The following is a 15,155-nucleotide window of genomic DNA, read 5'->3' as shown; positions in this document are numbered from 1 at the left end:
AGTTGCCAGGTTTCCAAATTTTGATCGCGTGACCGTGGGGAGGCTTGCAACAGTCGTGTGAAAAGCGGTCATAAGTCACTTTTTTCAGTGCTGTTGTAACTTTGAACAGTCAGTAAAAGAACTGTTGTAAGTCAAGGCTTACTTGTATTCGGTGACAAGTTAATGTTCAGGGTGGGGATGCTGAAGAAGTGCTGGAATGACGTGAAAATTCTCTGTGTCTTAAGCGTGTAACATGCCTACCGCATGCCAATCCATGTTTGAACAGCCCAAGGACAATGAAAAATTCCCAGTCAAACCTGGTCATTAAGTGAAACGGTCACTAAATGAATACATGTCAGAGGTGGAGAGGTTCTTTGTTCCTGAATTGCTTTTCTTCACAGCTTAGGGTTTCCCTGAAACAGTGCTAAGAGTAAGTTGGGCTGAACTTTGTGATCTCAGTTGAATCGAAATCTCTGGCCAGCTGGAGGTGATGCCTGAAACTGACTAGGTCTTAATCAGTTTCAAACCGAAGGGTTTTGTTGTCATAAATGTCCACGATGCCATTTATTAACTGTCATATTTGCAAATGGTGTTACCTGAGGCAATTGCTAAAAAAGGGTTACCGGTATTGTAACATGAAGCTAATCGCTGCTTACGACGCCGTGTCCTGATCGGGAAACTAAATAAGGACTGGATCGTGAAGTCACCTTCGAATGCAGAAATTCTCGGAGGAATTCTGGCATCCTCCTAGGGTTCTGTTGAGAGTCGGATGAAGGCTCAGAAGATGTGGGTCATCAGAAAAAGAACGATGTGGTAAGCTGGGTCAGTGACTTGGCTCAGCCTGGAGGCTCTCCTATATTCTCTGAAAGCTCACAGGTGTCGTAGTTACACATTTCATCCATTCGGCAAATTTTTCAAATTGGGCTGACTGCTAAAAAGAACGGTGGCTCCTTTTAGAGCAGGGGTGTCAAACTGCCGGCCCGCAGGCCGGAGCGTCACAGAGAAACCGGGCCCATCCCATTTTCGGCAATGGGAAAAAGTTCCGATACGTCGCATGACGTCATGTGACGTCGCGAGTTTGACATGCCTGTTTTAGAGTGATCTTTTCCACTGTGCTTGTCAAGCCTACAGATATCTGAATCTTTCTGTTCAAAATCACACAATGGGCAGTTTGCTGAGAGCGGCCAAATTTTTCAGTTAAGTAGTCCTAATCAGCCTTCCTCATCCCTGAAAACAGGCAGTCCTTTGATTTTCAATCGTTCGTTTAGTGGCCGTTTGAAGTTACAACTGTACTGGGGGGGGGAAAGTGACCTATCACCTGTTTTTCACACAACCGTGGCAGCCTCCCGACAGTCATCTGATCAAAATTTGGACCCTCGGCAACCAGTTCGTATTTATCATGGCTGCCGTGTCTCCTGACTCACGTGGTCACCTTTTATGACCTGACAAGCGAAGTCAATGGAGGAAGCCATATTTACTTAACAACCATATGTTACCAACTTCACGGCCGTAGTGATTCGCTTAACAACTGTGGCAAAGAAGGTGGTAAAATGGGGCAAAACTCACTTAACGAGGGTCTCGCTTAGCAACGGAAACGGGCTCAATGGGGGTCGTCAGTCGAGGACTACCTGTGCCTCAATTATACACTTCGTAAAGTGGCAGACCGGATGGGGGTGGGAGAATGGCCTTGGGTGGTGGGATTTTTTTTGAAGCTCTCCACCATCAGCAAAGTAATACTTTTTTTCCCCTCCCGGCCCGCGAAAGAACCTCATCAGCAACCCAGACTCTGGATTCCAGAATCCTCTTTAATTGGCCTCGTGAAGCTGATCAGCCTTGCCTGCTCGTCACATGTCATTCGGGTTGTAGCACAACATGTTCAGCTTGATGTTCTCGTCCCAGTGGCGGAGCAGCAGGAAAAGCTGGCGGGCTGCTCCTTTCAAAGTAGCCACGTCCAGGCCTTCGGGCAGCTGCTGGCCACGCAGCCAGGAATCCGCTTTGGCTGCCAGCAGCTCCCATTCCACAAAAAAGCTGGCGCAACGATGCTCCAGCCAGGCCAGGGCCACGACGGTGGCCCAGCTCGTGCTCTCTAAATCGCCCTCCTCGGCCTCCAGCCCTGCCTCCTGCAGGCTGAGGCTGGCTTCCGAAGCGTCCGGCGAATGGTCGCAGGCGTCGGTTTCCGAACCCCTGCCGCTGTCTGCCTGGGCCCACACGACGGCGCTCAGAACGTCGGAGCAGGTGCTGGGCGAGTGTGGGGAATCCGGCTCCGTCCCCTGCGCTTTGCTCGTCCTGACTCCCTCTTCGTTGTCTTCTAGGGGAGGCTGGCCTGCTGGTGGCTTTGGGGTGTTCTTGGCGATCAAAGCCCACGGAGAGGTACTGGAGGCAGGGCTGAGGCTGGCCCGGTGGGAGGGATAAGGAGAGGCCCGGCACAAGCGGTCCAGGGGGATCTGCACCGCCTCCGAGAAGGCCTCGTTCAGCTGGAACATGCCTGGGGCTTGCTGCAGCTGCACCTGAGGAGGTATCGATTGAAGAGAGAGTACCTGTAGCTCAGAATTGAACTGCGGGGTCCTTGGCGCTCTGAGATTGCTTGCTTGATTTATTTCATTTATATCTCAACTTCTTAACCAACCCCCCCATCTCCTTCAGGGAAGGGCTAGCCCAGGCGGTGTACAATTTAATCGGTAAAATTAAGCGTTAAAAAGAGAACAATTTTAAGATTTTTTTTTAAAAAAAAACAGATATAAGCCAACGTGATAAAATTAGAAAAGAGAGAGGATTCCAAGATGGGGAGGTTAGCAGCTTTCTTGCAGATGTTTCACGGCCAAACTTGGAATGTCATCGGTGCTAGAAGCAAGCGGGACACGTTCCTTACCTCTACTAGCACTGATGGTGTTACCTAGTTTGGTCGTGAAACGTCTGCAAGGAAGCAATTAAGCTCAAGAGAGAACCAAGGGTCCCCAGTTGGAGGTATATTTCAGCTTCCCTTCTGAACTGAGTCACAAGAATTTAGGCAGTTTGGCTGTGCCGGGAACCATTTTTAATTTCAGGAATTTTGCCCAGCCCAACTTTGCCCTGAGTTCTAAAGAGGGATAAGCAGTCCCAAAGCATGGTTCCCATTCATTATCATGGCGGGAAGCAAAGACTGGAGTCTCAAGCCAAAGTCTAGCAATAAAATAAAATAAAAATACGCTCCTGTGTTAACAAGCACACAAATGGAGAGAGGGGACTTACCAGGGGGAGGTAGTTGTGAGTGGCACTGTCACAACCTGCCGACAGCTCGCTTTCTGGGCTCAGGCACTGCGGGCGTAAAGCTAAGCCGTGGCGTCTCAACTGGCCACTGAGTCTGCAGAGACAAAAGCCGCCTGGGTACAAACCAAGAACTGTAGTCTCCCTTCTTGCCTAACCAGCATGTAAGTTAGCCTTCCCTTTCTTAGTTACCAGCCAAGGAAAGGCAACGAACGAAAGCCATACCCAGTTCCTGCAACTCATGTTTTTTTAGCCTCCAGGCCCCTAATCGTCTTTTTTGCTCTTCTTTGCATTCTTTCTAGCCTCTCTGCACCTTTTTTTTTTAAAAATAATGTGGCGGTCAAAACTGGAGGCAGTATTCCAAGCGTGGCCTTACCAAGGCATTGTAGAGTGGTTATTAACACTTTGCGCGATCTCGATTCTCTCCCTCTGTTAATGCAGCCTAGCACTGTGTTGGCTTTTTGGGCAGCTGCAGCACAGGGCTGGCTCACACTTAAAGTGATTGTCCACTAGGACTCCTAAGATACCTCTCACAGTTACTGCTGTTCAGCTGTCATGGGCCGACTGACACTTTGCTCCAGTGTCCATCAAAGAACGATCTTTCTGCCCAAACAACTCTTTGCCCCATTTGTGCCCTCCCAAGTGGCTCCTCTCCCGGAGAGGCGAGGTAGCTTTGAAAGAGTCACCTGCGGCCTAGGAAACTCTCGATTGACTTCAAGGAGCCTTCAGAGACAGGAGAAGCACTGGAACTGGCTCCTATGCAGTGAGAAAAAGAGAGAGGAGAGAGAGAGAGAGAGAGAGAGAGAGAGAGAGAGAGAGAGAGAGAGAGAGAGAGAGAGAGAGAGAGAGAGAGAGAGAGAGACATGAGGGCTGGGAAACAGGTGCAGGGCTCCCAAGCATATCCATCTGGACTCTAGGTGTCACATGATTTATTTGGTTTTGTTTACTCATCCCTTGGGGGTCAACCAAAAATGCAAGGCTGTATGTGACTTGGGCTACTTCCTCCTCAATACACCCAGGTTAAAATGAGAATGTTGGAGTTAACACGGAGAGCCAATTTGGTCGAGTGCAGGGATAGGCAACCTTCCACTCCCAGAATTCCTGAGCCAGCTGTCATGGTTCCAATGAATGAAACAAATCAAACAGATTGGAGGCATATTATTTATCTAAAAAGTCTTAGTAATGAAACGAAACATCGTCACTCATGGAGGGATGCCAGAATCTGAAATCTCCTCCCCCCAAACCCATCATAACACACACACAATCCCTGCCCTTATCTACACGTCATAAATCACATTATCCAATTAGTTTTACATATGAGGGTTCACTTCCCATTCTGTACGGGGCTTTTGGCAATCTTATCACCACTTCCGGGTGATTCCTCCCTCCCAAATGAAGCAATTAAAATAACAGGCTGTCTCTTATATTGTCAGTGCAAAAACATGTCAATGTTTGCAGCATTGACACCAGCCACGCTGAGGGGAAAGAGAGAGGTTTCCAAGCTGAGCCAGGCTGGCTCAGGAACTCTGGGAGTTGAAGTCCACAAGTCATAAAATAGCCAAGGTTGCCTATCCCTGACCTAGGCCTAGACCGCTTTATGACTCATGGACTTCAACTCCCAGAATTCCTGAGCCAGCCATGCTGAGGGAAAAGGGAGAGGTTTCCAAGCTGAGCCAGGCTGGCTCAGGAATTCTGGGAGTTGAAGTCCACGAGTCATAAAAGAGCCAAGGTTGCCTACCCCTGGTCTACACCAGGCTTGAAACCAGGAAACTGTTTGAGTATCTGTGGAGAGTCTTAGTCATCCAGGTCATGGTTGTCCCAAAGCTGCTTTTTCAAAAAGCACCAGGACTTTCTCTTTTTTTTTCCTTGAAGAGGTTTCGCTTCTCACCCAAGAAGCTTCTTCAGTTCTGAAGAAGTGAAGAAGCATTTTAGATGAGAAGCAAAACGTCTTCAAGGGGAAAAAAACAAAAACAAGCTCCGAGTGCTTTTGAAAAAGCAGCTTTGGAACAGGTGACTGTGAGTTCTAGTTCCGCCAAAGTCTTGGTAGCTGGCTGAGTGACACAGGGCCAATCACCAGGAGAGGGTGAATTCTAGTTTTGCATTAGGTATGAAAGCCAACTGAATGACTTTGGGCTAGTCACTCTCTCTGAGCCCAGCCCACCTCACAGGGGAAAGAAGGAGGAAGGAGGAGTATATTAGATATGTGCACCACCTTGAGTTGTTTATAAAAAAATAAAAGTGGGATAAAAATAAATAAAAATAAACCTGACTTAGTAGGAATTGTGAAACCCAACCTTGTACTCTTCTTCAATTTTACACAAGCATACTTCCACAAGGGCATTTGATAAATACAGAGGTGATCATCTAAGTATTATCTATCCCCTTTTATTGGTATCATTATATATAGTAGTAATGATATTACTATACATTACTCTGTATATGCATAGTATATTACTCTGTTGCTTTGTATATACACAGAACTTCTGCACCGGAGACAAAATTCCTGGAATTGGGTATGTCTAGTTTAATGAAGAGAAGGGTGAGGGGTGACATGATAGCAGTGTTCCAATATCTCAGGGCCTGCCACAAAGAAGAGGGAGCCAAGCTATTCTCCAAAGCACCTGAAGGCAGGACAAGAAGCAACGGATGGAAACTAATCAAGGAGAGAAGCAACCTAGAACTAAGGAGAAATTTCCTGACATTTAGAACAATTAACCAGTGGAACAACCTGCCTCCAGAAGCTGTGAACGCTCCAACACTAGACGTTTTTAAGAAGAGACCGGACAGCCATTTGCCTGAAATGGTATAGGGTTTGCTGCCTGAGCAGGGGGTTGGTCTAGATGACCTCCAAGGTCCCTTCCATCATCATCATCATCATCGTTTTTGTTGTTATTGTCATTATTATTATTATTATTATTATTATTATTATTATTATTATTATTATTATTATTATTATTATTCACACTTGGGCAATAAAGTATTCTAATCCTAATTCTAACGTTCTAAATTCTAAAATTTTAATTCTAATGTTCTAATTCTAATTCTGTTCTATTAATTTTCGACACCGAAGCCTGAAACCTAAATGCAACCCTGGACATGGACTACCAGATCTTCCTTGTTTCCCAGACTCCATAGTGAGTAAGGCTTACCACTAGGACAGCTCGGCCTGGCTTGGGTGGCTGAAGAAAGACTGACTGGTGAAGGAGGAACGTCTTGTTCTAGGAAGCAAAGAAAGATGCAGGTGTTAAGTGGGCATCCCTTGCCAAAACACAGGATGTTCTCATGATGTTCAGCCTATTCTCTTATTGGAAAGCTTTTGGACAACGGTGAAATGAAGAAAGTTGGATTTTTTGGCCCAAGAGAAGATCAGAAGAAGCACCTGGAAACCAGAAGCCAAAGTGCCTCAAAGTTCAAGGAACAGCCAGACATGGCAGATATATATGTGAAATGAATTCCTTCCAAGAAAGCAGAACAAAAATATATATTTTTTAAAAAATAAATAAGCTGGGCTAGGAGTTCTTAAAGAGAGAAGGGTCCCTGAGACTCTTTCAGGGGCCCCACAAAGTCAAATGCATATTTTTTTTAAATGTCTCAGTTTTAATTTCAAGTACAATAAATGTTGATAGATACAACTATCTGTCTAAACCAGGGGTCTTCAAAGTTGGCCCTTTTATGACTTGTGGACTTCAACTCCCAGAATTCCTTAGCCAGGCATGCTGGCTGAGGGATTCTGGGAGTTGAAGTCCACAAGTCACAAAAGGGCCAACTTTGAAGACCCCTGGTCTAAACCAATAGATTGATATTGATAGATATAGCTCATGTAAACATTGGAGTCCTCAATGATTTTAAGAATGTAAGGGTGTCCCAAAGCCAAACAGTTTGTGAATTGCTCAGCCTAGGTTAAATGGGAAATTGAGTACTTTATGGCTTAGCACCTTTTTTTTTGGTGAGAAGGAATTCAGCCAATGTCTTAGCGTAAGGTATTATCTAGATCAATTTTTCTCAACCTCGGCTGCTTTAAAATGCATGGACGTCAACTGCCAGAATTCCCCATCCAGCTAATTGAAGCCCACCCATTTTAAAGTGGCCAAGGTTGAGAAACATCAACAAGCGGTACAATTTGGGCAACAAATTATGATGTGAGCCTGGCAACAGTGGCTCTCTAGTGTGGTTTTGGCTTAAGATAGGTTGTGTGAACTCAGCAAGCATGTTGCCTTGTTGCAGAGAGTTAAAATAATGCAGGCTGGCTTCTCTGCAGATTGGGCCAGAACTGCTCACCCAATCACCTCGTCCAACATTCCCAGTTTTAATCACTTGCCGTTTCCCAGCACTTGTGCTATTACGTGCAGTTGCTGGGAAGCACAGCTATTTCTCACTCCGGGGAGTATAAATAGGAACCAGATAGAAACAGCCTTTCCCCCCCCCCCCTTCAGAATTTAGCTGCAGCAGAAGGAGGCTCTGAAACTTAATTGAGGCATAATGCCAGGGCTGATGCCCACCCCAGAGCGATTTGCTGGGCGAGGGTGGGAAAAGGAATATTTTTAGCAGATCAGAGGGCTTGCAGAAAAAAACTGCGAAAGGAGTTATTCCACAGGGAAGCGAAAAAAATAAAAATCAATCAACATTTAAAAAGAGGTAGTAGTCGAATGTGTGGGGTTATCATTCCCACATTGCCAAACCAGCATATTCACCTAATTCCTTGGATCGAGGAAGGTTGTCCAAGTAGGGATAACTTTACAAAATGTGCACATGACCCACTGGATGAAACCCAGAAGAATAGAGCTAAGTTTGATCCACACATCCCTTCACACCTTCTGGACATTTTTTTTTTGAAGCCCTTGGCTACTTGAGCTGTATTCCTGCCCCCTCCCTCTACTGATGTGCACTCACTGGCTGGGTTCATGCAACCTGCTAAACCAAAACAGGAAGACCTAACACGAGCACTTGTGTATGTTAAAAGCTTGATTAATACTCTCTTACTTTGTTTTTTCCCCAAAACATGTTCGCATACATGTTAACTTATGTAATAAAGGTTAAAGAGTCTCTGCAGATTTTACTCTGTTAGTCACTGCCGACTATAACAATAGCAGCAGCACGTAGACTTATATACCGCTTTATAGTGCTTTTACAGCCTTCTCTTAAGTCAGACATGTCAAACACAAGGCCCGGGGGCCGGATCTGGCCCGCGAAGTGGTTTCGTGTGGCCCCCGAAGCCATCCTGGAAACAGTGAGGGAACGGCCCCCACTGCCTTGGCCCTGGCCCAGAGACCCTCCTTCAGCCAGAGACCCTCAGATCTGTCCAACTCCTGCCCAGGCCCCCATAGGCACCCTTGATGCCAATGATGTAGAGCTGGCCATGCCCACCCAGTAGGCCATACGCACTCCAGCCACGCCCACCCAGTAGGCCACGCCCACCCTGGCCATACCCACCTGGACCCCCGAGGACAACCACAATGCTGATGTGGCCCTCAATGAAATTGAGCTTGACACCCCTGTCTTAAGTGGTTTACAGAGACTGCCTATTGTCCCCAACAATCTGGGTCCTCAATTAACTGACCGTGGAAGGATGGAAGGTTGAGTCAACCTTGAGGCTGCAATACTTCATTCTAACCACTGCGCCATCACGGGCAGTGCTCATCTCCATATCAAGGCCATTGAGCCAGCGCTGTCCAAAGACCTTTCCGTGGTCATGTGGCCAGCAGGACATCACAGAACGCTATTACCTTCCCACCAAAGTGGTAACTATTTATCCACTTGCATTTGCATGCTTTTGAGCTGCTCGGTTGGCAGGAGCTGAGGTGAGGGCGGGAGCTCCCCCCTGTCGTGTGGCGCTTGGGTCTCAAACCTGGGCTGCCGGCTTTCCAGCTGACAAGCTCAGCTAACATCTAAGCCACTGTGCCGCCCGTGTAATTTCAAATTAAACCGATGACGTGAAGTTTGTACCTGCAGGAGCAAGAGCATCATCCAAGTCCTGTGAATCCTGCCTCTGCCCCAGGCTTAGCGAGTAACTCTGATGACGCTGATTGAGTAAACGGGACCCTTTCTGATGACTGTTTACACCGTCTGGGAGAAAGCAGAGTCAGGCTGATCAGACGTATTTCCGGCTATCCCGCTACCATTTCAGTGATGAACATTTGTCTGAAGCAACACTGTTTTGTTTTTTTTTAATTCCCACGGCTCTGGAGGTCAAAAGCAATCCTCTGTTCTTTAAGTCAGAGGCTAAGATAGCAAATATTGTCACGAGCAAAAAGACCAGGCCTTTTTAATAAAATGAGCAAATGAGAGTCAAAAAAAAAAAGGGGGGGAGGGGGAAGCTAGCTTAACATTTTGAAGAAAAATTCGAAAAGGAATCTTTCATATTATAAATTTGCTACACCCAGTGTCCAAAATTATTGAACTATAGAACTGAACAAGTTTGTTTCCATTTATTTGTTAATAAGAGTTTAATAAATGTTTTATTTGTGAGGCAACTAATTACAAAAAGGAGGAAAACTGGAATTACTGGACAATGCCAATATCCTGGAACCATTGATCTACTTTATTATTTATTTATTTATTTAAATAAATATTTAATTTATTTATTTAATTGGATTTGTATACCGCCCTTTCCCGAAAGACTCAGGGCGGTTAACAGGGTAATTAAAACAAGAAATACAAAAATTAAAAACAATTAAAAAGATTATAACAGTCCCTGAAAAAGTAAAAACCCCCAATTAAAATTAGAATTAAAATCCTCAGCCTGGGCCAGAGAGCTCGAAGAGCCAGGTCTTCAGGTCCCGGCGGAATGAACGGAGGTCGGGGGAAGTCCTCAGCTCCACAAGCAGCTGGTTCCAGAGGGCAGGCGCACCCACTGAGAAGGCCCTCCCCCTGGATGTTACCCGCCGGCAATCTTTTACCGGCGGCACCCTGAGAAGACCATCCCTGTGGGAGCGCACTGGACGAAGGTGTTCCCTGAGATATCCCAGACCCAAGCCATTTAGGGCTTTATAGGTCATCACCAGCACCTTGAATCTCACCCGGAGGGCAACCGGAAGCCAATGCAGCTCGCGGAGTAGAGGTGTTACATGGCAGTATCGGGAAACCCCCATCACTTATGCCATTTTTTCTATCGATCTACTTTATGCCATTGTTTCTATTTCTCCTAGTATCTAGGACAGGGGTCTTCAAACTCGGCCCTTTTATGACTCATGGACTTCAACTCCCAGAATTCCTCAGCCAGCATGCCTGGCTGAGAAATTCTGGGAGTTGAAGTCCATGAGACATAAAAGGGCCGAGTTTGAAGACCTCTGATCTAGGAGAAATAGCTTACAGGTAGTCCTTGATTTACAACAGCTCATTTAGTGACTGTTCGAAGTTAAAATGGCACTGAAATAAGTGACTTAGGACAGCTGTTCACACTTACAGTCATTGCAGCATCCCCATGGTAACCTGATCAAAATTCAGACGCTTAGCAATTGACTCATATTTATGACGGTTGCAGTGTCCCGGGGATCATGTGATCACCTTCTGTGATCTTCTGACGAGCAAAATCAATGGAGAGGCCAGATCCACTTATTATTACCTTAAGAAGGCTGGTGAGTCACTTAACAAGTGTGAGAAGAAAAGTCGCAAAATGGGGCAAAGCTCACGTCTCGCCTGGCAACAAAAATTTTGGGCTTAATTGTAGTCGTAACTTGAGGACTACCTGTATTTTCTTCTAGATTGTAGTAATTCTGAATCTTGATAAATAGGAATTGTTTTATCTCTTGGGGAAAAAACGGGGGGGGGGGGAATGAGAGAGAAATGAATTTTAAAAAAACGTGCATCTAATTTTAAACATAAAATAATATAATGAATTCTCTGGATTCTGCTTCAACGCTTACAGTGGAATTTTTCAGCCAGGCAAGGAAGATATGATATGAATTTCGACTGGTGGGGTCTCGGAAGAGAGCTTTCTCTGCCAGACCCTGCCCTATGGAGCATCTTACCCACCTCTCCCCCCACTGCCCGGAGGAGGGGCAATGCCTCACTCTCCTAGCCCTCTGGAAGAACATTAAGACCGAGCTCTCCCAACTGGCTTGGGGGTGGGGGGTGTCTAAGAGCATGGCTTTTCAACCTTTTCACAGATTGTACCACTTTTAGGACATGACAATATTCGAGTACCACCAGTGCTTAGCAAGCTATCAAAAACTTGATGACCAAACAAAAAAACAAAACCAAAACAGGTGGGGGGATTTGGGGCTTTACTGGTTAGATTCATTTGTTGTTATATTTATTTATTTATTTATTTTATTAATTTAATTTGTATACCGCCCTTCTCCCGAAGGACTCAGGGCGGTGAACAGGGCAATACATAATAAAAGCAAGATACAAAAATTAAAAATTATTAAAAGTAATTAAATAGCAATGCCCGTAATAAATTAGTACAAGTTAAAATTAAAACCAATTTATAAAACCCAACCCCATCCTATCAGGCTAGGCCAGGTTGTTCAAAAAAGTGGGTTTTAAGATCATGCCGGAATGAGCGGAGATCAGGCGCCATCCGGAGCTCAAGCGGAAGATGGTTCCATAAATCCGGCACGCCCACAGAGAACGCCCTCTCCCTGGGGGCCACCAGTCGGCATTCTTTGACCGGTGGCACCCTGAGGAGGCCCTGTCTGTGGGAGCGTACTGGTCGGAGGGAAGTTGACGCCGGCCGCAGGTGCTCCCCAAGGTATTCCAGACCCATGCCATGTAGGGCTTTGTAGGTCACTACTAACACCTTGAACCTCACCCGGAAGACAACTGGAAGCCAATGCAGCTCGCGGAGCAAAGGTGTGACATGGGAGTGTCGGGAAACTCCCAACACAACTCTCGCGGCTGCATTCTGTACCAGTTGGAGCCTCCGAGTGGTCTTATAGAAATGTCTGGTTTATATTATGGAAAAGTAAAAAGTTGAGGTTTGATGTTAATGCTTCCTTCCCACTACAAGAGTGGAACTCAGAAGTCAATGCCTTTTCTTTTTCCCTTCTCCCCTCCCTTTCCCCCTTTTTCTCTCACCCCCCCCCGCCCCTCAACCTTTGCTAGCAAAACCCTCCAGCTTGCTCTCCTTCACTTACACCTTGCTCGCACAAGCTTTTCTCTTGCTCTCATTCACACCCACGGCTGCTCACAAAAGCCCCTCGCTCGCTCTTTCACTCGCCCTCCGCTCGCAAAGGCCGCTCACTCGCTCTCTCCTCACCGCTTCACTAACAAAAGCCTCTTCTGTTCTCTCTCTTTCTCTGCATATGTTTTTTCCCCTCTCCCGCCAAAACCTGCTCCTTTTATAGCTTGTCTTTCCTCCTCCTCTTCCTCTCTTTCTCTTCTGGGTGTGGCAGAAGTTCCAGTCAACATGCAGCCAGGCGTGCTGATCCTGGGGCTTCTGCCGAGCCCAGCAACTCCAATTGGTCTCCTCCAGGTCTGTACGGCACCACTTTAGCTGGTTCCCTCCCCCACTACACTTGGCTATGGGTCACGTACCACCTGCCAGGTGTTAAAGTACCACCGGTGGTATGCGTGCAACCGGTTGAAAAGCCCTGTCTAAGAGTACGGGTTGAAGGTGTTTCCTCTGCCTTTTAACTCTGCAATCGTTCTTATTAACTCTGTTTTGATTTGGCTTTTAACTTTGTTTTTAACTATGGCATTTATGTGAGTTTTTAACTGTTTGACTTATAAACCGCCCAGAGTCGCGCAAAGGTGATGGGGGGGTATAGAAATTAGATAAATAATTACACTCCCATTCTGGGTAGTCCTACCTGGGCTGCGAACTTGAAGTGCCAAAGGCAAGGTCTCCTTAGTGGAAGAGTCTACAGGCACCGCGGAGGTAAACATGGATGGGAGATTGCAAGCCTTGCTGGACTGGACAGCTTTAAGACGGAACCTTCGGAAGAAGCCTAGAGAAAAGAAGAGAGAGAGTTATTTTGTTGGTTTATTGAATGTGTTTTAGAATTGTGCTCCCATTCAGTTAATACTCAGCCTCTTTATGGCAGAACCACAAAATAGCATTAAAATTGCAAAAGATAAAGAGGAAGTGTTGAAGGTCTGTATCAAGAGAGACCACCAAGGAGACCTCGGATGTTCTTGAGGTACTGTCAGCAGCCATCCTTCAAAACTGGCCATTCTGTTGGCTAGAAAAGATGTTATAAACAAATACTATTATTATTACGCGTCACGCTAGAAAAGTATGATGAAGATCTTGCATGTATTAACAGTAGTAAGAATTGTATCTGTATAGTGTGAGAAAAATGAAGAAATCTTACTGGAAGAAGAGAAGATCAAGAAAGCACCGGATTGTGTTGTATTGGACAGGTTTATATTGTGCAAGATGTACTACTGAGTAACAAATGGACCCAGACAACATGTTGTTTACTAAGCACTTATGAGTTGGAAAAACAGAAAATTTATCAGACCGTGCACAGTTTCATTGTGCAAGATAACCCAGGAGTAAACAGTGGTCTATAGTAAATGGTGGTTTATCTTGCACCATCTACAATATTATACACCAGGAACAATATACACACATACTGTATGCTAATACAGCCGGATCCAACAAACCACAGTTACAGCAGGAAACGGAAGAGAGAGAACACATCAGAAGAGCCTTCCCTTTATACAAAGGCTGTTAAAGAGACACAGACCCTGCTGAGTCATTCCCATCATTACATCTTATATCTTACATTACATAAGCTGGTTAGCTGTTAAATCAATACCTTGACAAAAATTATATATATATATATATATATATATATATATATATATATATATATATATATATGTGTGTGTGTGTGTGTGTGTGTGTGTGTGTGTGTGTGTGTGTGTGTGTTAAATGTTTGTTAAGCATTCTTCGTTAGCAAGCCAAAAAATTTACATACACACACACACACACACACACACACACACACACACACACCTAATAACTTTAAAAAAGTGAATCCCAGGCATATTTGTGTTAATGGTATAAAATCCTCAAACTCTGGGATAAATATATAACAGCTATTTATTATTAAAAATAATAAAAACAATGAAAACAACCATTTATAAAACCTAAATATCCACTGTCTTAGCTTTCGCTGGTGTGCTGCCAGCATCAGCAGAGTAAGCATTGGGGGGTGGAGAGTTTGCTTATAAGCTTAATTGACTCCGCGTTCTACCGATCGATCGTGTAATGGCAGTGGACCAGCGAAAGCTAAGACAGTGGATATTTAGGTTTTATAAATGGTTGTTTTTATTGTTTTTATTATTTTTAACAATAAACAGCTGTTTTATATTTATCCCAGAGTTCGAGGATTTTATAACATTAAAACACACACACACACACACAAATTCCCTAGAAGGATTCCACATTGGTGTTACAGGAAGTTCTCGACTTACAACCTCAGCTGGGACCAGAATTTCTATTGCTAAGCACAGCAGTTGCTACGTGAGTCATGCCCAATTTTAGGTCACGGTTCTTAAGCAAATCACTGCAGATGCTAAGTTAATCATGTAGCCGTTAAGCAAATCTGGCTTTACCTATTGACTTTTGTCAAGGTAATGATTTAATAGCTAACCAGCTTATATAATGTAAGATGTAGGATGTAATGATGGGAATGACTCCGCAGGATCTGTGTCCCTTTAAGAGGCAGCAGGGTCTGTGTCTCTTTAAGAGCCTTTATATAAAGGGAAGGCTTTGCTGAGACTAGATAGCTATTTGTCCGAAATGGTATAGGGTTTCCTGCCTGAGCAGGGGGTTGGACCAGATGACCTCCAAGGTCCCTTCCAACATTATTATTATTATTATTATTATTATTATTATTATTATTATTATTATTATTATTATTATTATTATTCGTGTATGTATATTGTTCCTGGTGTATGATATTGTAGATAGTGTAAGATAAACCACCATTTAATGTAGACCACTGTTTTTACTGTGTTTACTGTGTTTACTCCTGGGT

General features: G+C 44.9%; 1 protein-coding gene across 1 annotated transcript in view; it reads right to left on the bottom strand.

Moving 5' to 3' along the window:
- Positions 1–1,786: 1,786 nt before the first annotated feature.
- VWA5B2 (von Willebrand factor A domain containing 5B2) overlaps positions 1,787–15,155 on the bottom strand; it is a 61,297-nt gene continuing 47,928 nt past the window's right edge. Inside the window, exons 17-22 of the mRNA XM_083364076.1 lie at positions 12,975–13,112; positions 9,166–9,285; positions 6,372–6,440; positions 3,909–3,978; positions 3,208–3,319; positions 1,787–2,486 (exon numbers count right to left, since the gene is read on the bottom strand). Coding sequence (XP_083220202.1) covers positions 1,824–2,486; positions 3,208–3,319; positions 3,909–3,978; positions 6,372–6,440; positions 9,166–9,285; positions 12,975–13,112 — 1,172 coding nt within the window. The 3' untranslated portion in view covers positions 1,787–1,823. The remainder of the gene's footprint in view (positions 2,487–3,207; positions 3,320–3,908; positions 3,979–6,371; positions 6,441–9,165; positions 9,286–12,974; positions 13,113–15,155) is intronic.

The sequence above is a fragment of the Vipera ursinii genome (assembly GCF_947247035.1).
Source record: "Vipera ursinii genome assembly, chromosome: 5".
In the NCBI taxonomy this organism is placed as follows: domain Eukaryota; kingdom Metazoa; phylum Chordata; class Lepidosauria; order Squamata; family Viperidae; genus Vipera; species Vipera ursinii.
Note: the sequence above shows the minus strand (reverse complement) of the source record. Positions and strands in the feature narration are given on the sequence as shown.